At 39.8% G+C, this 21,670-nt stretch overlaps 1 protein-coding gene across 8 annotated transcripts in view; it reads right to left on the bottom strand.

Annotated features, from left to right (window-relative positions):
• Positions 1 to 1,865: 1,865 nt before the first annotated feature.
• FNIP2 (folliculin interacting protein 2) overlaps positions 1,866 to 21,670 on the bottom strand; it is a 130,871-nt gene continuing 111,066 nt past the window's right edge. For all 8 annotated transcript variants that reach the window (XM_032863378.1, XM_032863404.1, XM_032863430.1 and 5 more), the window contains 3 exons: positions 11,408 to 11,608; positions 7,572 to 7,687; positions 1,866 to 5,612 (listed from right to left, as the gene is read on the bottom strand). In XM_032863378.1, coding sequence (XP_032719269.1) covers positions 5,534 to 5,612; positions 7,572 to 7,687; positions 11,408 to 11,608 — 396 coding nt within the window. In that variant the 3' untranslated portion in view covers positions 1,866 to 5,533. The remainder of the gene's footprint in view (positions 5,613 to 7,571; positions 7,688 to 11,407; positions 11,609 to 21,670) is intronic.

The following is a 21,670-nucleotide window of genomic DNA, read 5'->3' as shown; positions in this document are numbered from 1 at the left end:
CTCAAGTAGCAAACACTCTGGAGAAACAGCGTTTTTGTCAATCACTTCCCTGAACCTTCATCTCCTCGCTGAAAACCAGGTCCTGATAAAACCTAACATGGCCCGGGGTGGGGGTGGGGGAATGCCTGGGGGCTCAGTAGGTTAAGTGTCTGTCTTCAGTTCAGGTCATGATCTCCCCGTCCTGGAATCCAACCCCTTGTTGGGCTCCCTGCTCAGCAGGGAGTCTGCTGCTTCCTGTCTCTCTGCTACTCCCCCTGCTTGTGCTCTCTCCTTTCTCTGTTAAACAAAATCTTTAGGGGAAAAAAAAAACACAACAAAACAAAAACCTAACATGGGGCCCATTTTGAGCAACCTCCTTTCCCACCCCCACCGGAGGTGCCCCTGTCTTCCAACCTGGGTTTGAGTTCCTCGGTAGCTACCACAGGCACTGATGTTATTATAGGTGCTTTATCTGTAACCCTACACCCCCCCACCCCCTCAGCTACCAGGAAGACCCCACTTGGACTGCTTTTTCCACCTCTGTCCTGTGCATTTCAACCAGTGCCTAGCATCTAAATATTTGTTGAATGCTAAGGGAACGGATAAGGATTAAAGGAGGTGATGTATCAATCAATCTTAAAAAATTAAAAAAATATATTAATCACATCTAAAAAATATCCTCACAGCAACTTCCACATTCATGTTCGATCCGAATATCTGGGTACCATGACCTGACCAAGTTGACATGTAAACTGAACTATCACGGTACCTATCTCATTCAGGTGTGAGTTTAATCCTCATGTATAAAGCTCCTGACAAAACTGTCCCTGCACCATAGAACCAAAAAGCAATGTGGTGTGTGTGTGTGTTTAAGTTCTTTATCAATGCAATACTTTTAAAGTTGCTTGAGGGAATACGGAAAACACTTTTGAAATTTTCATTTAATCCAAAAGGAGTTGGAAATACCGAAGGTTACTTCTTCCTATAGTCTTTGAGATGACATAATTCAGTATGGCATTATATATGTTTCAAAAGTTCTACTTAAAAGCATTTTTTTTTCCTGAGACTATATATATGGATGATCTCATCCTTTACATAGCAAATATTATATAATGTCCTTTACTTTCCTAAAATAAAATTCATAAGTAATATAACCTCCTTACACACATAATTTATAATAAACCAACATAATGCCCTAGATGTACTATTTTAAAAATAACATTAAAATATATTTTAATAAGAAGACATTGAAACACTAGCTTAGAATAGAAAATATAATGAAGCAGGCAGAGGCTTGCATCTATATGTAGTCTCCACGAATGCCACTATTACAAGTAAAGATGGATAAACAAATGACTCAAATTCATTAACAGTAGCTGTTGTTAATGTCGTTTTTCAAGTTTATGTTAATTCTTGTAAAAATCCTGAATCTTACAAAGTAAAATCTTCCCTCAATTTATACAACGGTGGCATTCCTGGAAAATTCAGCATATATCAAAATCATGTGAAAAACACATTTGGCTTTTATGTAAAGCAAAATTAAATTCTTAGCTTAGATAATTATATACAGCTTTTTCACCCACATGAATGCCCAGCAGAACATTTAAAAGTCATGCAGGAGGGGGGACAATTCCTCACTCTGTGGGGGTGTCCCATACATTCCAAGACATTTCTCTTACCATCCTCAGCCCCCATCCTCTATGTGCCAGTGACTCTCACCCACCATTATGCTAACCAAGAATGTCCCTACACTTCCAAAACAACTCTGCTGAAAATCACTGACATATATAACTACTCATTTCAGCATGAATTAATGGAAATGAGACCTCTAAGTTTTTAAGAGCTAAGATTAAATGAAACAAGTCACATGCAGCACTGAGAAGATCTTCAAGATAAATTCAAAAGGTTTATTGCACCAAATGCCACAGAAAAATGGATCAAAATAATACAAGAACAAATTTTAAGAAAAAATTTCTATACATTGACATTGATATCTATTTACCTGATCAAAAATATAAAGTCCTATCAATTTGTCTTCTGGAGCGTCAATAATAACAAATCCCAGAATTTTCTCTTTTTAAACACCACTTAAATTTAAACATATTGCAATCTTGCTCCGAAGATATATGGTCACCAAAATTTTGACATTTAAAAATTAACACTCAGAGGGGGCTGCTTGATTTAGGTAAATATTATATTAAAATATCCCTTCCCCCACAGCACAATAAAAAACAAATGGTTCACATTTACCAAGAGAAGCTAAAGAATTTTTCAATTTAATGGTGAAAGTATGCATCAACAAAATACTTTCAAAAGTACATATTAGTGGGAAAATCCAGACATTTAGAAGAATTTTAGGGTCACTTTATATTCTTTATTTTTATGTACAACCAACTCTAATGAATAACCTAAAAAGCTACAGACTAAATTTTTTATAAAATCGCAGGACCTAATTATAAGAGCCTAAACAACAGTTTAGTATCACTTAGCAAGCGGGGACTTTCCTCCCTCCAAAAAAGTTACTTTTGAAAAATATGGTAAGTTTAAAAAGTTGTGATGTGTAAACGGCAGTTCCATGGGATGTGAAAAGATTATAGTTACTTTTATTAAAAAACAGCACACTTCAGAAAAATGGATTGAAGCCTGTACAAAAAGCTATTTAACACTGATAAAAATAAAATACTTTGGAATTATGCACAAGTATGGAAGCTACATTTTAAATTTTCATTGTCATGTTTAAACATACACAATTATCTTTACATTCATATCACTTGTCAATCTATTAAAAATAAAACTGCAACATGCTAGAAAGAGGTCCATCACAGTAACATTTACACACTTCTGCTCTGTCATGCCTCACTAGCTTGCTTAAAAAAAGCAAGATGCTACAAAAGTTACACTCAACAGGTAAGACTTAAAAGTTGAAGAAACCCTAAAGGTGGAATCCTGTCAACTGAGGTAGTTTTCTCTTTTTGTTTTGTTTTGTTTTTTTCATTTTAATTTTCTTCTTGAGGTGGGCATTGGGAGAGGGTGGGATCCCTTTCTTGCCTTTTGGGCTACGACAGAATGAAGCCACCGGGTGGTGTCTGTGGGTGTATTTGAACACAATTCCATGAGATTTTTTTTTTTTTTTCCTTTTCCACTTTCAGGAAGAGGTTGAATTTTAAGACAAAACTTGAGTGCTATTTAAAGGAGGATTATAAAAGAGCAGCAACATTCCTGGTCTGTTTTTGTAGGCAACAGATGTGAGGATTAGGTTCTGACTAGAATCCTGAGTGTCACCGAGACAACCCCCACATGTGACCCACCTGTAGTTTTCCAATAGACGTTTTCTGAGAGAGAGTTTTAGAACAGTAGATTAAGAGGCAAATTAAATTTTCTCAGGCTTTGAGAGGACTGGGCTAAATTTTTATGTGTGGAGTTTAGAATTAGCCATTTAAACTCAATTTCCCCCTAGATGGGTCTAATTTTTAACATGCCGGTATGCATACACATTTTGAATGAAACTAGTTTTGTTTCTAGTTATTTTCTATGAATCCCTGGAAAATGGTGAATGAGGGAAAGTGCTCAAAACATGTAAACAAGGAAAGGGGAAAGAGAGATGAGGGGAATGGTCTACACCGGTACAGATGGGAATGCTGTAACATCAGCTATCATAATTTATTCACACATAACGAGAAACAAATGATGAGTGAGCCGAGCCAGAGGTGAGGTTCATTCTCTGTGTATCACACCAGCAAGCAGTGATGTCATGGAACTGGAGACTTAAAAACACCAAACTCAGATGTTAGAGGAAATAAGATAAACATAAAAAGGACGGAAAACTTCAATCCTGAAAAAGAAAGACGTAAAATAAAAAGCAAAGATCTTAAGAGCCTTAATGCACCCACCTACAGTTCACATCATAAAAAAAGAGAGAGAAAGAGAGAAGTGAAGGCAGCAGTTCTGACCTATTCCTAAAGAAATATTACACCTATTTTTCTCCATTGGTACTGCTGCTATACTCTTTCAAACAATTAACTTGCATTTGTAAATGAAGAGACAAATTTATGGAACTTGGGTGTTTAGAATCAGAATTTTATCAAATAAAAAATCTGAAGTCATTCTAACCCCTAAAAGGGAAGTTACTTCATAATCTTAGGTACAAAAGGGTACGCGAGAAGGACCGGAATTAATTTCTACGACAGTGAAAGGAAACCAGAGCCTGGTTATAACCAATTGTACTCAAGATCTGCAAGGGGCTAACAATGTTCTGATGTGTGAGATTAGCGCCTCTCTTTTCACAATCCAGTTTTGAAAAGTCTTTTCCTTTACCCTGGACATCAGTATGTGGTCTGACATGGCCAGAGTTCATGGCCAGTAAACCAAGTAAAGTTTCTTTCACATTAAGGTTTCTGAAAAAGTGAACCATGCTAATAAACAATCTTTCATTTTGGCAGATTTTATCACGGGTGAGTTAATTTCTGGAGAGGTGTTTTGCAAAGGACTTAGGGGTTAGAAGGCACAGAGATGATAATGTAACAACAGATCATTTATGGATTGTTGGTAGATGTACAAACCAATTTCTTTCATTAGTCGTCCTGAACTGTTGCAGGTTCATTTCCTGCCAGGCCCGCTGTGCCTCTGAAAGTACAAACAGTCGTTTGTATTAACTATTGTGGAAGAAAGTGGCTTCGGCTGGAAGAATTTAGCAAGAGAAACACTCTTGAGCTTATAGAAATAACTTTGGTAAATGGCCTCTCTTAAGAAGGCTGCTGAAAGCTCTAAAGTATGAGGATAAAACATATGGTATCAGACTGTGCACTCTGCTGCTCTGAACTACATCTTGATGAGATTAAGATGCTACATTGGTTCCTGGGTTTATTGCACCAACAGTCCATCTCTAACCTACCTGTGGCTGCATCTGCAACAAGGTAAACTCCAAGATGTGGAAAGAGTGGGTCCCTAAAGCACCCTCTGCCCAACGGTCGATCCTCTTTCCTGTTTTCTGCCAGGCAGTAATGCCTACAGCCACCGGAGCGGAAGATGGCACAATGTGGCTTCCTTGCTTTCACCTTCTGTAAGAAGCAAACTCTGCCCTGGAATCCAAATCCCTTGCTCTGACTCTCTTCTTAGGACAGCAAATGAAGTGTTCTCCATTTTGGAGAGCTCATGCTTAAACTCTGAAATGTTGTCCTACTGGAATGGTATGTCCACTGGTTCCCTTGTCATTCTGCCCAAACACACAAGGTGATCTGTACCAGCAGCTTAGTGTTTACTGTAGTGTTTATGTTTCCTCCTACCAAAAAGGTCATTCTCTCTGTTGATTCATGGGTAACAAAAGGCCAAAGAGTATTCACGAAAAACACAAATGATATAATGTCAAGTAAACCTAAGTCGTCCAACGAAGCATCCGCTTGAAAGCAAGAAAACAAAACAAAACAAAGCGGTGGAATGACTGTTTCTGTTTGCTCTTCTCATGCTTTTGACGTCACAGAGAGCTTACTCCTTTCACCTTCGGTTGAGAATCTGACTTTTTTTTTTCTTCCAAGGAAGAACTGTCCTGAGCTTTAGCTTATAAGAGTATTTGCGCAACGTAAGGAGAATGAGTACTGGCAATAGCAGTCAACAGAGGCAGGTCGTTGGATTCAATCCTGAATAGTGAAAAAAGAAAAGAATATTAAAATAGCATGATTTTACAGGAAAGTATTACTGCTAGGTACCAAGCTTTCCAGATCCTTGCTTAAAACTATGACAAAGAGGTGGAAAGATGCTAAAACTGTTCTTTTAACACAATCTCCCAGTGACCACCGCCTGACGATGCAGAGAAGGATGCAGGTGTGCTGTGTGTGTGTGTGTGTGTGTGTGTGTGTTGGGGGGGTACACAAAGCTGCTCTTCCCACAGCTGGAGTCACCCAGATGAAGCCCAGAACGTTTCTATATTCCTCAACAACGTCATTGCGTTGTAATCTAATGTCTTTTCCAGTATCTCCTCATTCTTCCAGTCAGCACTCTGGAACACGTATTGAAATTCTGCACCTAGGCTAGACTCAGGCTTAGGAAAATGATGAAGGTGGGAGTTTTTTCCATAAACTTGGGAATTTGTTCAACAGGTTAGACAATTTAGATCCTCACTAAGCATCTGAGCGACAAGATTCTGAGAGCAAAGTGACACTAATAGATAGCCAAGAGAATCATAGCATCAAAGGGATGCAGCTTTGGTTGCCTCTCTTACAGCAGAGGCGGATACAGCGTGGTCACTGGCTCAACGCTGCCAAATGTCCTGAAAAAAATTAGGACTGCCTCAGTCCGTGAAATATGTCCTATTTTTTTCCCCCTTGAATTCCAAAAATGAAAAATCAAAAATAAAATTTAAAAAGGTAGCTGGCATTACTTCATGGAACTTTCTATGCTTTCTCCAGTAAGCTGCCTACAGATCTCCTTTCAGGGTAGATAAGAAGTTCTTTAGTACCTTTTGTGTTGCTGGTTCTGACTAGGAGAGGAAGGGGCAAAAGCGAGGCTGGGTGTGACCCTCACTAATAATGTACCAAGAGGACCGAGAGACGAGGAAGGTGTATAAATCCTTAGGATCCTTCTAACAGTGTTGATGGACACCTGCCAGTCAGGGGCAATGGAAAACCTGGTGAGGCAGGACTCAAGGCTGAGGCTGGGAGAGATGTGAGCAACAACTAACAACAACAGCTACAAATACACATTGCAAGTTAACTGCAAAAGCAAATGCCTCAAAAGGGAAAAACATTTTTTTGAATAAAGTATGGGGGAAAAAAAATGTATGACAGGAAATGCCAAGAGCCAAACAATACAGTAAGTCCTATCCTGGGTGTGAAATATGAAAAGTCTGACAAGAATGCAAAGGCCTGAGTCTTGAAATAATATTTTGATTATCAGGCTTGATAAAGAATTTCAAGGTTGACACTATATACACAATATTTTCTTGCCCCAAATTAGGGGAGTCATCATCACAGGGAAGGGGGCCAATTCCCCATGGGCACAATGTCTTTTTGTTAGCTCTCTGCTGAAACATTAAGCAGAGAGTAACACAAGTCAGAATTTCTTCTCTGAGAGAAGGTATATACGGCCAAACCCTGACCCTCTGGAAGATGACCTACACTGTCAATCACATCAGCACGTCTCCCTTCCCAAGGAGGGTAAAGTACAGTCACCCTGTAGACATGTAGGTGGCCCCTGAGAGTCCAGAAGGCCTTTCTTGCCTCCTCCAGGGAGCAAAATATAAACCCAAGCTCTGCTGCATGTCTGACGGGTTGCGCCTTTGACATCTTACCTAACTGACTAGAAATGGGCAGGCAGAAAGGGATTAAATTTTTCACTTTCAAGCATAAAACAATCCAGAGGAGACTAACATAAACTACCACTCGCTTAGCACTCTGCATTTGTTTGCAAGTATGAAACTCCAGTATCAGAGATATGAAGAAGGAAAGCAGCAGAGGCACAAATCTCATGAACCCCACACATTTCAACGGGGCACCAGGACCACGGGTTCTGGGTGAGACAGGCTAAGTGGGTCAGTCAGTGGGTGCAGTGCTAGGGTCAGTCCTATCACGGGGGAAACAGTGGCACGTCACAGCACTCACCCCAGTACGACACCTAATTCTTTCACATGGACTCGTGTGTGTCCACGAAGATATTCAGACAGCATCTTACTTTTCAGGTACATCTCCTGTAGTCTATCTTCAAGATGCATGATGCACTGCGAAGCCAATAACATTCACAATGAGGGCTGGGACTCAAGTCTCTGCCAACGTTCTAAGAGCTGGAATGCTCTTAATTCATTTCTAAGGACACAGCTATAATCGCATTCCTTCCCAATACACTTGGAAATTATAAACCACATCAAACCACTGGTAGGTAGAAGAAAAGGATTTTATAAAAACAGCTTACTTTTTCTAATGACTATTAAGATTTTCATACATATCTGCTAGTCTTTTAAAAAAAGCATTTTTAACAGGGTGCCTGGGTAGCTCAGTTGGTTAAGCCTCTGCCTTTGTCTCAAGTCATGATCTCAGGTCCAGGATCTAGCCCCCGCATCAGATTCCCCACTCAGCAGGGAGCCTGCTTCTCCCTCTCCCTCTGTGTGCTGCTCCCCCTGCTTGTGCCCTTTCTCTCTCTCTGTCAAATGAATAATAAAAAAAACTTTAAAAAAAGCACTTTTAACACAGCTGAAATCATTCTGTAAGTGCAATTATTTCCTACTTTTTAAAAACCTTGTAATAATTCTTTACCCATGTTATTAATAAATCTTTATCAATGTAATTTTTATCATTAAATAATTTTTGAGAATGTGAATTACCATTATTTATGTATCCACATGGCAATCTGAGATTTTGCTACTATAACTTTTTAAAGAATATCTTTGTTGTTTTCCTATAGCTCACTTATTTTGGCAAAATGCATCCTCAACAGTAGAGTAAATGGAACAAGGTTACTTTAAATCTTCTCTTTCTCTCAAGAGTATATTTTAACTAGGTCTTTAATAACAATAAAGAAAAGGCAATTATTCTCAGGACATCTCTACCCTTGGAATTATGTCCAACTTCATTTTTTAGAGAATAGCAACCATCTGTGTCTTTCACCAGAGGCAAATGCTTTTGCATTTGGCAGGCAGAGCCATCCAAGCATCTTCAGTAAGACACCTGATGGCTCTGGCAAGGGTAATTCCATCATACATAATTTTCTTCTAGACCATTATGCCTGGTATTTTCAAGGTAAAAAGATTAACAGATGCATTTGAAAATGTTGATCTTGACCATCTGGGCTGATCAGTGACATGAAAAAAGTATCCATTCAAGAGGCAATCTTTTCAGTTTTTCATTGGCTTAAAATCTTAAATGCATTGTGTTGAGTGGATGAAAAAACTGGTAAGTGACTAAGAGTAATAATCAAAGCAAGGAGGATTTTACCAATTTTCGTGAAAACGTTCCTCCAAGTAAACAAAGTTAAGTGGTAAAAGGATCTCCTGTTCAGTTTCGGTTCCTTATGAAGTAAATACAAGGTTTTTAATAAGAGTGTTATAAAATATTAAAAAGAACTTTCACATTACATGGCATCCTTTGTTTTAAATGGTTAATTTATGGTGTTTTCATCATCCCCATGGACACTGTATGTTGTAATGTGGAAATAAAGAGAACACTGGTCTATATGGAACTTGAAATCAAATCATTCAGAATTTTTTTATAAAAGGTTTGATTATCAAATTGAACTGCTTTGTGTTCTGCCCTTCCCTTCCTGGCATTTTATTCCTGAGATGGATTTCTTCAATTTTTAACTTCTGAAATTTTAAATAGCCACTTTCTCCTTTTGAAAATACTAAAAGTTCTAATAGTCATTTAGTTGTGTTTCATTCAAGTGATTTTTTAAGGAGAATTTTAAAACTGCAGATGAAATTTTCTTTGACCTCGGTTTTGTCAGGGCAAATAAGTCATTCACAGTATTAAGTGGCCAAACATACTTCTGTCCAAACGAAGTAAAAAGAATTAGCTACAGCAATTTACTGCCTAGATAACTAAGATATCAAATGTAGCTATGTCATAAGACTTATGTATCACAGAATAAAATATGAAAGTTTGGCAAATTTTATAACAGTAAAAAAATATAAAATCTAATGGATCTGTCTTTCCTTACAGAAAAAGAGAGTTCAGCGTGATGCAGCTTGCTACTAGGAAGAAAAAGTGCCTGCAAATATAGAACAAAAGTAAGGTCATCATAACCCATAAGTGATTCTCACATTACCCCCTTGGGACAGAGGTCCTTCAAGAGTATGCTTCAGTCTAAACCCCAAATAAATAAAAGATTTTGGTGAAAAGCTGTTGTCAGTCTTTACAGCCAGTAAAATTATTTCATGAAACTAATATTAGCAATCACTCTAATAGTAGCTGTTTCCTGAGAACCCATGACATGTAATGCATTCCAAGTGCTTTACCTGAATTATCTAATTTCATTTTCATAACCACCTAAGATAAGCTACATCATCTCCTCAGCTTTATAGATGTAGAAACTGAGACTTTGAGAAGTCACACAGAAAGTAGTGGAGCTTGGATTTGACCCTAGACTACTGGACTCTAAAGGCCACACATGGGCCACTGCTGTGTACACTGGCTGTTAGAGTGTCTCATATTGGCAGAGTGCTTTGCCAGTTTTTAAAAAAGCAGTACCTCAGACCTAATTTTCAAAGGATTCTCACGACATGCTTGTCGAATGGATACTATCTTCGTTTTACAAGTGAGAAAGCTGAGGTTCAGAGATGCTCAGGACCATCCACCATCACACAATTCACCGATGGCAAAGCCTATACTTCAACCCAGTTGCGCTGAGGGTGTCTCCCTATCGTGACACACTTCCACAACTTAGATGACAACTACACAGTATTTCAAAGCACCTTCTTGAAGGCCACAGAAGTCTTGACTTTCTGAGGAATGTGGGGAAATTACCTCAGGAAAATTACCACTCCATTTGCAATTAGTGTAGGTAATTAATATTCTGCTTCCTCCTTTGTTATTAAATAGCTCTGTATCTGTTGTGGAGGCCAGAAGGGAGGTAACGGATACCCTGGTCTGGGGGTATACTGCAGAGGGCAACTGAATGCAGGAGGGAATGAGTGGAGAAGGTGGGCATTCTCTCACCTAGCACAAATCCTCGAGGTCGGACAGCTCACTTAGCTTCTCCTAGCTATCTGCCCTTGAGCCTCTCTTCCACTTTTGAGACCTCTCTCCCTCCCTCTCAAAATATATTTTTTCTCAATCTCTTTGCACGTGTACACACACACACACACACACACACACACACACACACACATATTATATTGAAAAGTATCTGTTTTATATATTCATTCCAATGCCAAGGGTGGGGGGAAAGCGGTTAATCATTTCCTAGGAGTTTACAGGCTCTATCTGCCGTGTTTAACATAAGGTGATGAAGTCAATTTAAAACCCTATTTGAAAAGGAGCAACTGATACCATCTTCTATGGGTATAATACTTCAAAACTGTCTTTATACAAATGATATTCCATTTTATCTTTAACAATATTACAGGAACAGTCCCTAAACAAAAGGAACTAGAATCCCTTCAGAAACTCACTTGCTTTATGTCGATCTGATAAAGGAGAACTAATGAGTTCTCCAAAGGAAGATTTTAAATTTCCTTTTATGTCTGATCCCTTCCCCCAAACCTTTTTTGTTTTACCATATACCTTATTCAAAAAGATTTCCATGTCACTGCGTGTTATTTCGTGGACGAGCTATTGTTACTGAAATCTATCCCATCGACCGGTGTTCTGTTGCATGTTCTATTTTTAGTTATGCTAATGTCCAATCATACTAAAAACAAAACATGTGGGTCTGTGATTTTATAATCAAAGTACTAGTAGAAGTGCTATAACGATCTTTCTTTGGTGATATGAGAACAAATACTTACAAAATCAGCAGGGAGGTGAAGCTTGTAGAGCTGTAAAATGGAGTGAAGCAAACTGGACACCTGACTCGAGACCAAGACATCCTGGCCCAGTTTCATGCTGTCTGTCACCTTCCTCTGACTTGTGGCTACCTGGACACTCCACTTGTCCGTGTCTGCGATAATACAGACTGCTTCGGCGATCGGCTCGTCGAGCACTGGATGCTGGAAACAAACACAGGGGGTCAACTCTCCACAGCACTGCCAAGTGGCACTCAGAATGTCCAGAATGTTTCTGTAATTTAACATTAGCCTAACAGTTCATAAGCTGCCAGCAGGAGCTACAGAAATTGAGAGTGTTATAGGGACTAAAATAGTAGTGTCATCAAATTGTCATTTGAAATTCCTGTGATAAAAATTGCATTTAAGTGGTATTTTTTTCTTTCCATCCAGGAAGTACACTATAAATGTTGTTAATGTTCACAGAAAAGTGAAAAGATACATGCCCTTCCTACATTCCAGGATAGTAAAATTCCTTTTGAAAGACTGCACTCTCCTTTTAAAATGGAGAAAATTAGAATAAGCTGTAGGATTCTATTGCCATTTCTCCAAAACAAGCTTAGTCTGAGCAACTTAATATTCCCTTAAAGTTATAGCTTTAATCATTGAGCACTATTTACTTAGTGACCATGTGTGTCATACATAAATCAACTCTACACAACCAACTAAAATCAGATGAGGGACTACTTTATCTAGAGGAGTCCAAAAAGTCAAATGATGGCTACTGAGGAGTAATTTAAAATACAAAATTCTCAGTAACTCTGTAGTTACAGATAGAGCAGGTTGAGCACCAAGAATTGTGACATAGGGCAAACAGGGTAAACACTAATGGGATCAAGGAAAAGGCCTTAAAAAACCAACCAATAAACAAATATTAATGTCCTCAAACTGATCAAGGTGTAACTGCTTTATCACCAGCACCTGGGATAAGGGCACTGTGGCTCACTGGGGAAGGTCATGGATGGAGGATTCTCCAAACATGAGTTACTTTAGAAGGCTGCAGATCCAGATATTGGTAACAAAAAGGGACAGAGACGTTGGCTCAATTGTTTGAAAAGGAGAAACTTAATGGGTATAAGAAATGTTAAAAAAAAAAAATCAAACGTGAAAAATGAGAATGAGTCATTTTTAAATCACTGGATCAAAGAGAAAATACTCAAGACAAAGGGGTCAAGGGTTGAGACAAACTGTGGGGAATCTGTGAGCCTGTTCCTTGAAGGAGGGACCTGAATCTTTTCTGCCTGAATTCTTAGCTCCTAGCACAGGACCTGGCATTTGAAAAATGTTACTAAATTAAAATAAGACAGGTTAAGTACAAGCAAATGACAGAGATGATGAGCACCCTGCATTCCCTAACACAGCATGGTATTGCTGACTTCTATGTTTGCAGGTTCTAGAACAGAGAAGAACCAGCCAAACATTTACAGAAGAGTACCTTAAAAGAAATACCTGAAGCATGAGACCCAGTCTCAGACTACTACATATCTAACACAGAACTCCCTGAATATATCCACGGGGCAAACTCAATGTCTCCATCTAACCATGTCACATTAACATTACTTGTTTACTGAAGAATAAACACTCTTTTTTCTTTAAATAATGATTTTATTTATTTATTTGACAGGGAGAGTGAGCACAAGCAGGGGGGAGCAGCAGACAGAGTGAGAGGAGAAAAGAAGGCTTGATCCCAGGACCCTGAAATCATGACCTGAGCTGAAGGCAGATGCTTAACTGACTGAGCCACCCAGGCGCCCCAAAAACAAACACTTTCTAAAAGAAGATGGAAGTAAAGGAAAATGTAAATTAGTCAAGGCAAAAAAAGATATAAAAATATCATGAGCAACTACTTTAGTTATAATTTAAGGGGTGACAGGGCTACTGGTAGTCCATCCCTGACCTGGTCTAAACTTCTATGGGGTCAGAGAGTTGTAGCTTAATTAAGTTCCAATGATTCTGGAGATTCCTAACATATATCTTTGCAAAGAAAATGCAAACCCTAAAAAGATTTGGCTTATGATTTGGTTTATTAGTCAGTCTACAAGCTTTTACAATTTAAAGAACTCTAAGATCCAGAAGACCATGTTTGGATTCATCACAGAAACACACACCCATACACACCCTATGCCCTGGTATTCAATTTAAAATTCCTCTTTGGAAAGGCTCTACTTTTAAGGCACATGCAGAACTATAATATACAAAAAATTTGCATGTAGGCTTCTTTTTAATACTGACTTTTTCTTATTAGCTGTATCTTAATTATAGAAGTAATTAACAGTGGGATCTGTCAGGGTGACTTTTTAAGTTCACAATTTTATCAAGTTCACATGTACACCAGTATCCACACAAACATATACACGGAGCAGCAGTAGTAACACACATGGAACAGTACCTTTGAGAAATTAAGTACTTTAATAAATGCTGTAAAACCTAAGACTGAATGATTCAAACACCTATTAAAAGCCTGATCTGCTATCCTTAGGGCTTGGAGTTTGGGTGCAGAAACTAAAAAAAAAAGAAACGGGCAGGAGAGGCAGGGCATGGAGGCATCCTGGTGGAGACTTTGGCCTCCTGTGGATCTTAAGAAAATCAAGATAAGAGTATGGATAGCTACCAGCTGGGCAGTAATTTTACCTGGTAAGATTCCTCTTCTTAATGTAAAAAACCCTAGGGACGCCTGGGTGACTCAGACTTGGGTGTCTGTCTCCGACTCAGGTCATGGGGATCAAGCACCACATCGGGATCAGCAGGAAGCCTGTTTCTCCCTCTTCCACTCCCCCCCACCTTGTGTTCTCTCTCTTGTTGTGTCTCTTTCTGTCAAATAAACAAATCTTTAAAAACAAACAAACGAAGCTTAAGGAGTGGAGGGCGCTTTGTTAGTTTGACTAAATGTCAGAAAACCAAAAAAGGCCCCATTATATATTTACCCTTTAAAAGTTCTCCTCCCAACCATTAGTGTCTGAGATTAAACAGGACCTCTGATGTTTGAGTTCGGAATGAAAATCTGAAGGAAATATTGAAACAGTCACTTCCCTTAAAATGCTTATTTGGTTGAAAGCTTTACCAACTTTAGGGACACTGTTATTTATCAATTTTCCTTTTCTCTCTCAAACTGAAGAGAATTTCAAGGTAAGTTTCTTGTCCACAGAGTTCATTAAATTCCCTTATCAGAATGAGTCTGCAGAGGCACCTGGGTGGCTCAGTCAGTTAAGCGGCTGCCTTTGGCTCAGGTCATGATCCCAGCACCCTGGGATCAAGTCCGAAGTCAGGCTCCCTGCTCTACAGGGAATCTGCTTCTCCCTCTGTCCTTCCTCCCACCGTCCTCTTAATGTCTCAGAAATAATAAGTAAAATCTTTAAGAAAATAAAAAAGAATGAGTCTGCAGTATGTTTCTACATTCTCCATAATCTGAGACTTCCAAAAGTGCTGCCCTATTCTTGCTCTTACAAGTGCCCACACCCCGGTGAGTGCACACCCATGACCCGGGTGGCAAGGCAGAGCTGCCAGCCCTCTTGCCCCAGCTGGCCCTCCTGCCACCCCTTCCACATGACTGCCAGCAGCCTCCATGTCCGTGCCTCCCTCAGAGACGTGATCAGACAACTGAGAAACTTCTGACAGACTGGAGGATGAGGGAACCCTGGAGATCAATAGAGAGCTGTAGGCGATTGTCAGGGTGGAAAGCCAATCTCTGTCAGAGGAATGAAGTCTCGGCCATAAGCCAATTATCTTTTTTGCCTTGCTCTGCTCTATGGGAGTTAGAAACAGTCATTTCTTTAGTTCCACTCTGTCAATATCTCATTTATCCAATCTACTTTCCTGTACAGATTTCTTAAGATAAAGTGACAAATGAAAGGCTTTGTATTAGAGGTCTTTAAAGGTTTCTCAAATATCTTTTGGCTATTGTATTTTGTTGAATCATCAGATTAGGTCTGGTTAATTCACAGCCACTAGGAATTTGTGGGTCTGTTTTCCAGGAGTTCTAGATGTCCAGGACATTCCAATTTCAGGGTTCTGGATCAGAGCTCTGAGTACACAAAATAGACTACCTTGGCTTATATATCCAAGACTTCTGCCTAACTTGCTAATTCAAAAACCTACTCTAGCACTTATCACCCAAACATCTAAGTTCTTTTCTTTTTTTTCTCTTTTAAAAAAGATTTTATTTTATTTATTTTTGCGAGAGAGAGGGGAGGGTGCACAAGCTGCAGGGAGGGGCAGAGGGAGAAGCAGACTCCCCTCCCCCTCACTGAGCAGGGAGCCCAATGTGGGACTCGATCCCAGGACCCTGGGATCATGACCTGAGCTGAAAGCAGATGCTTGACCAACTGAGACACTTAGGTGCCCAATTCAAACTTTTCCTTTTTCATACTTAAAGCTCTTTACAGTGTGGGCCACATTGACCTATACGTATTTACTTCCAGGACTCTCTAAGAATCCCCTCCTCCAGTGTGGGAGGGCTCCTGTCTCTTAGCTCAGGCTGTGCCTGGAATATTTTCCCTGCTTCCTTCTAAATTTTTCAATCTTTTGGGGTCATCTGGGTGACTCAGTCGGTTAAGCGTCTGCCTTTGGCTCAGGTTATGGTCCCAAGGTCCTGGGATCAAGCCCCACATCAGGCTCCCTGCTCAGCAGGGGATCTCCTTCTCCCTCTGCCCCCCACCCCGCTCTCATGCTTTCTCTCACTCTCTCCCTCAAATAAATAAAATCTTAAAAAAAAAAAAATGTTGCTGAAGCAGAGTGGGGAGAGATGGGGTATCTGAGTGATGGACAATGGAGAGGGGATAGCGAGAGAGGGAACACAAGCAGGGGGAATGGAAGAGGGAGAGGCAGGCTCCCCATTGAGCAGGGAGCCTAATGAGGGGCTTGATCCTAGGACCTTGGGACCATAACTTGAGCCAAAGGCAGACGCTTAAAGAGCAGGCCACCCAGGATCCCCAAAATCTACATTCTTTAAAAAAAAAAAAGTTTATTTATTTGAGAGAGAGCATGAGCGGAAAGAGGGAGAAGCAGGCTCCCTGGCCCAACACGGGACTTTATACCAGGACCTGGGGATCATGACCTGAGTCGAAGGCAGACACTTGACTGACTGAGCTACCCAGGCACTTCTACAATCTACATTTTGACATTTAATCACACTGTCTTAACTTGTTCTTGATTTCACATCTGTCTTGTATACTCAGTGATTATATAAGTAACTCAAGGAAAGAAATCACATTTACTTTTTCTTCTGTAGCCTCTGAAATGAACATAACAAAATGCTAGGCATGTGCTAAGTATCTAACATGTGCTGGCTCTGTTGAATAATTCTCTATGCAGATTTCTTTATTTTTGGATTCAGACTAGTTCCTATTAAGTCATCTGTGCAATTATTAATTTATTTCTTTTCCATGTACCATGTTTAAATGACTAACATTTCACGTAATCACCTATTTTTAACTTAAGGGCAGGAAAATACCATTATCACATATATGCTTCCTATAACTACTTATTAATTCATCATGCCATTTTTCCTGTGGGGCGGCCAGGAACATAGCACTGCTCTACAGACAGAAACACTGAGGACAAAAAAATGTAAGAGCTTATTAAGTATCTTGGTATGTCAGAAATAGAAACTACTAACTCATGCAAGCGTTTCCAACTTTTAGCTCAGTGAGTCTGCCAAGCCCTCTACTTTGAAATCCTAGGACCTTGTCAGGGTGGAAATCCCTGAGGAGACAAGACTGCAAACAGTGTGAATGACAGTCTCAACTTAATGTCAAAATAGGAGAAAATACAGTTGCCTCTATTAAGATTTTGTTAAGAAACTTCCCCATCTTTACACTGTCAGCATTGCGCAATACATACTCTGAGCTGACACTTTATCAGTCCTCAGAGATGTCCAGCTCACATGTGTATTGCAGACCGCAGGAGAGTGGACAGACTTCTGTACTCATAACCAGCTCCAAAATGTGCACACTGGTTATAACGAGTTTGGTCTGATTACCAGGGACAAGCCACTGAGCAGCCTCTTTTAAACATACAGGGGCAGGTGATTTATGATTCAGGAGATTGGAAGCATCTCCCTGTATCTTTTATTTTTCTCTGAAATATTCTGAATAAAACATAAGACTCCTTGGCATCATTTTGAGTGTCAATTTCTTATTCTATATAAGATAATTCTGGTACATTCTGTAACTTTATTAAACTGAACTTGAATAAGAGGATACCACATGACAGAACGCCTTTCAAAAAGATTCTCCACCATACTGTTACAGCACCATGACTTAGTAACACTGGCTTTCACACAGCTTCAAGTGAGGCCTTTCAGGAGTCCTATGAAGACACCGGGATGACTAATGCAGTGGATTCACCTTCTCAGCACCTGCTCTTGGGTAAACGTCCTCAGAGCCCCCTTTTTATTCTTCTACCTCATTAGAAGTGAAGGCCCACCTGCTTCACCATATCCTCCACTGCCCTGGAGCTGAAGACCTAAGCAACGTAACACAGTTCTGGGCCAGCCCACCCTACTTCTGGATGGATGAGAGCCACATATAAGGACCGCAGCCACATGTGGACTGCTGACCAGTTTTGTTTGGTTTTAGTAAAACCAACCAACCAAACAAACAAAACACCAAAAAAAAAAAAAAAACCCACAAACAAACAAACAAAAAAACCAAACCAAAAAAACCCTTCATTCTTTCAGAAAAATTCAGAGAAACCATTCATTCAGAGAAAAGGAGCCTGGTTATCACTCACCATTCTTTAACACTTCTTCTCGTCTATAAAATCATGCAGAATACTGTCTTTTGCTAACTGCTCAGCATCTAGACTTTCCTAACCTCACTTTTACCAAGAAACAGGACAGAGAGAAACTCCTGCGCTGGTGAGGTCAGCTCCACCTGTGGGCTAAGAAGATGCTCATCAACGATCAGCCAGAAGAATCTTGGGTTTCCTGAGAGAGTCAAGTGGTTCCCTGCACCCTCCCTGGCCCCACATGCTCACCACTACTGACCTCCTGGTACAGACACCACTTCCAGGAAGTCCTTCCATGCCTGTCCTGTGCCTCCCACTACAGGAGACTCTACTGTACTGTTTTTACTGCTTATTGACTTTGTACTTCCCGTAACAGATTTCAATCTCCTTGAGGACAGGTGCTATATCTTCTCTTGGGCTCCTTACAAGTTTTCTTTGTCTTTGATGTTCTCTATAGCTTAAGACTGGATTTGTTTGTATTTACACTTACTTGGGAGTCAGCGTGCTTGTTTAATCTGAAAACTCAGTCTTTCCTCAAATATTGTTTTTCCTCACCTTCTCTGTTCTCACTTTCTGAATATGCTATAAAATTTTCTTGTCCTAGCCTTCATGTCACAAATTCTAATTCTCTCCAGCGGTGTTTAATCTGCTCTGCTCTTCAACCTTCCCTTGTGGGATTAAATTCTAATGGCTATAATTTTCACTTTTAGAAGTTCTTTTTAGTCCTTTTACAAATCTAAATATCACTTATCACATCATCCCATCTCTTTATTAAAGTTCCAATTCCTTCTTTTTTATGACCAGAACCATTTTAAACAGAGTGACTTCACGGTTATTTCAGATTGTTCTGGGAGCGCTAACTGTCCAGCTTGTATTTGCTTACTCTTCCTCATCACGATATCTTCATACATGGTTTGTAATCTGAACATGAGCCCATCTTACTGTGGCTATTTGTTTTATGTACTCTGTGTGTCACTTGGAAACAGGCTCAATGGCAGTCACTAAATATTTTAGAGTTAAAGTGGAGAAGAGGAAAAGCATCTTATAAGGAAAAGTGTCTTATAAGCTGGTGGTTAAGAAAGCATCCAGTGTGCTTCCTTCTACCAGAGTCCTAGAGGTTTCAATGATTCTGAATTTTACATTTATTTCTTGGGCAGGGATTCCCAAGTCACTTGGGTAGAATAAATCTGGACCTCCAACCTACTCATAGAATGGGTCTTAGGCTTTGATTTCTCATGGGTGACTTTATTTTCTCCCACCCAAGTTTCCAACTTGTTTCTTTGCTGCCTCACTGTTCATGGCTGAAGTTTTCCAATCCCCTTTTCATGGAAGAATAACTGTTTGAAGCTCCAGACTTTACAAAAAGGGCTCAGTTCCAGGTCCCAAGCTTTATATGCATATGAGATCACATCTTTCATCCTGACTAGATCTTAGAAACTCAGCACCCAATTCCTAGGGACCTGTATCCAGACTGAAACCCCAGTAGGCCAGGGTTGTTCTGGCTTTGATTTTGATTTGTTTCTGGCACAAAAGGATTTCTACTTTTCTTCATGCACAGGTATTAGAACAATTGGTGTGGGATGGTACTACTTTACCCATCATGTCTATAGTTTTAGAGAGGAGGTGCATCATTAGCAGCAGCACAACATGATGCTGGAACTCTCCCACCTCAGACCTTGACCATGGCTGTAAACACAGCACCTAGCACACAGTATTTTCTGATAGGAAGTAAATTTCCAAGGCATGACTGTCCTTCTCTTCTCCAAAACCCATGTTCAGGCTCCCTGCCTCATTTTTGGCCAAACAAGTCAGCCGGACCACCTGACATGCCACCATCAGAGATTTCTAGTTTATATCAAACAGACTGTTAACATATGAAAATACCAGAAGAGTTTGTAAAAATTATATGATCTTATGATAACTCTGTAAGCATTTCTCCACCAGAATTTATTTTCTCTTGGAAACAGATTCAATGCCAGTTGCTGAAGGCTTAAAGGTTGTAATGAGGTGGAGAAGAAGAGAAAAAAATCAATCATTGTGGACCACAGACATTGCTGAGGGATCCCGAGAGGTATACCAAGGTGAGGGCTCTGGGAAGCCCAAAGACATCATGAAGACACAAGGATCTAGCAGAGGGAAGATTAAAGATTAAAGACTAAATCTGTATAGATTTAGCAGAGGGAAGGAGGAGAGGGTCTCGTGAGGTGATCTAGGAGGGGCCACAAAGGAAACATCTGACCTTCTGTGGGTTTGTGCCTATGGCTGTCATCACCAGGCTCACCAGGCTGACACCCAAGTTCAGCCTACAACCTTGTAGAGATAGTGTGCAACCTTGGGCACAACTTAATTTTCAGGCCTGTCACTTGCTGAGAAAAGAAACAATTTAAAGTCCAGAAAAGGAGCTCAGGGTCAAAAAGAGTCATCAGACTAAAGCCATGTGATGATGCACAGGACTCCAAAATAAAATGCAGAAGGTTGATAGCTTTTTTACAAAGAATGGCATAGATGTCCAAATACTTTGCACTAGTGAACACATTTAAGAAAATGTGAAAATTAGCTATGTGTGTCTAACATTTACAAAATGCAAGAGCATTGAAGCCTGAGTGACCTATAATAAGCTTTTTACTCTCCTTTAGGTAAAGAAAATGAACACAGAGCCAAAGGAATCATGTCTAAACACACTACTCTTCCCTTCCACTTTAAAAGACTAGCTGCCATTTCTCTTTTCTTTAGAAGAAACAGATAAACCAATCATCACAGTTTTAGCCATAAACACATATTCCTAAATCCAGGTCTGTAGGGAATAGTCAGCTAACATCCCTGAGCATGTTGTAGGTACACACAGTGAGGAGCTTGGAGTATGAAAGAAAGGAAGTCTCCCTTCTCTGCTCCAGAGGCCTGCAGCCCTAGTGCTAGAAAAACACCGGAAACAGAACAAAGATGTGGTACAATGTGCTAAGGAGCCTGTGGGTGTAAAGTTCTACTTGGGGGCAACTCCAGCCAAGGAGTTTATATTTTACCATCTCAAAAGAATGGGAAACCATTAGAGCAAAAAGAGTAAATGATCATATTCAGGGGTTAGCAAGAGCCCTCTGTGGCACAGTATGAGATGACTAGAAGACGAAAAACTGGATGCAAGAATTCTAGTTGGGAAGGTTAAGGGGAACTTAAATAAGACTGTACTGTAGTCACTGGAAGAAGGAGAATCAATAAGATTTCAGATTAGAGTTGGCAATACCCAGAGATCAGTATTTCTTTTAAAAAACTCAAAAAAAATCACAATTCACAATAAGAAATCCATTTAACCATCACAACCCCATGTACATGCTTATATATGTGTGAACATGTGTGTCCACAAACACACACATGCATATATACACACAGATTTTTATGAAACAGTAAGATAGTGCTGTGGGCCCAAGGCACTGCATTCTCATTTTCCATTATAGGAAAAGGAAAGTGACAAGAGGTGTTCTCAGATAGCTGATCTGTCCTACATGG

Source organism: Lontra canadensis, unplaced genomic scaffold (genome assembly GCF_010015895.1).
Source record: "Lontra canadensis isolate GAN:19392208 unplaced genomic scaffold, GSC_riverotter_1.0 scaffold1, whole genome shotgun sequence".
In the NCBI taxonomy this organism is placed as follows: domain Eukaryota; kingdom Metazoa; phylum Chordata; class Mammalia; order Carnivora; family Mustelidae; genus Lontra; species Lontra canadensis.
The sequence above is the reverse complement of the archived record's forward strand: the minus strand, read 5'-3'. Positions and strand labels throughout refer to the sequence as shown.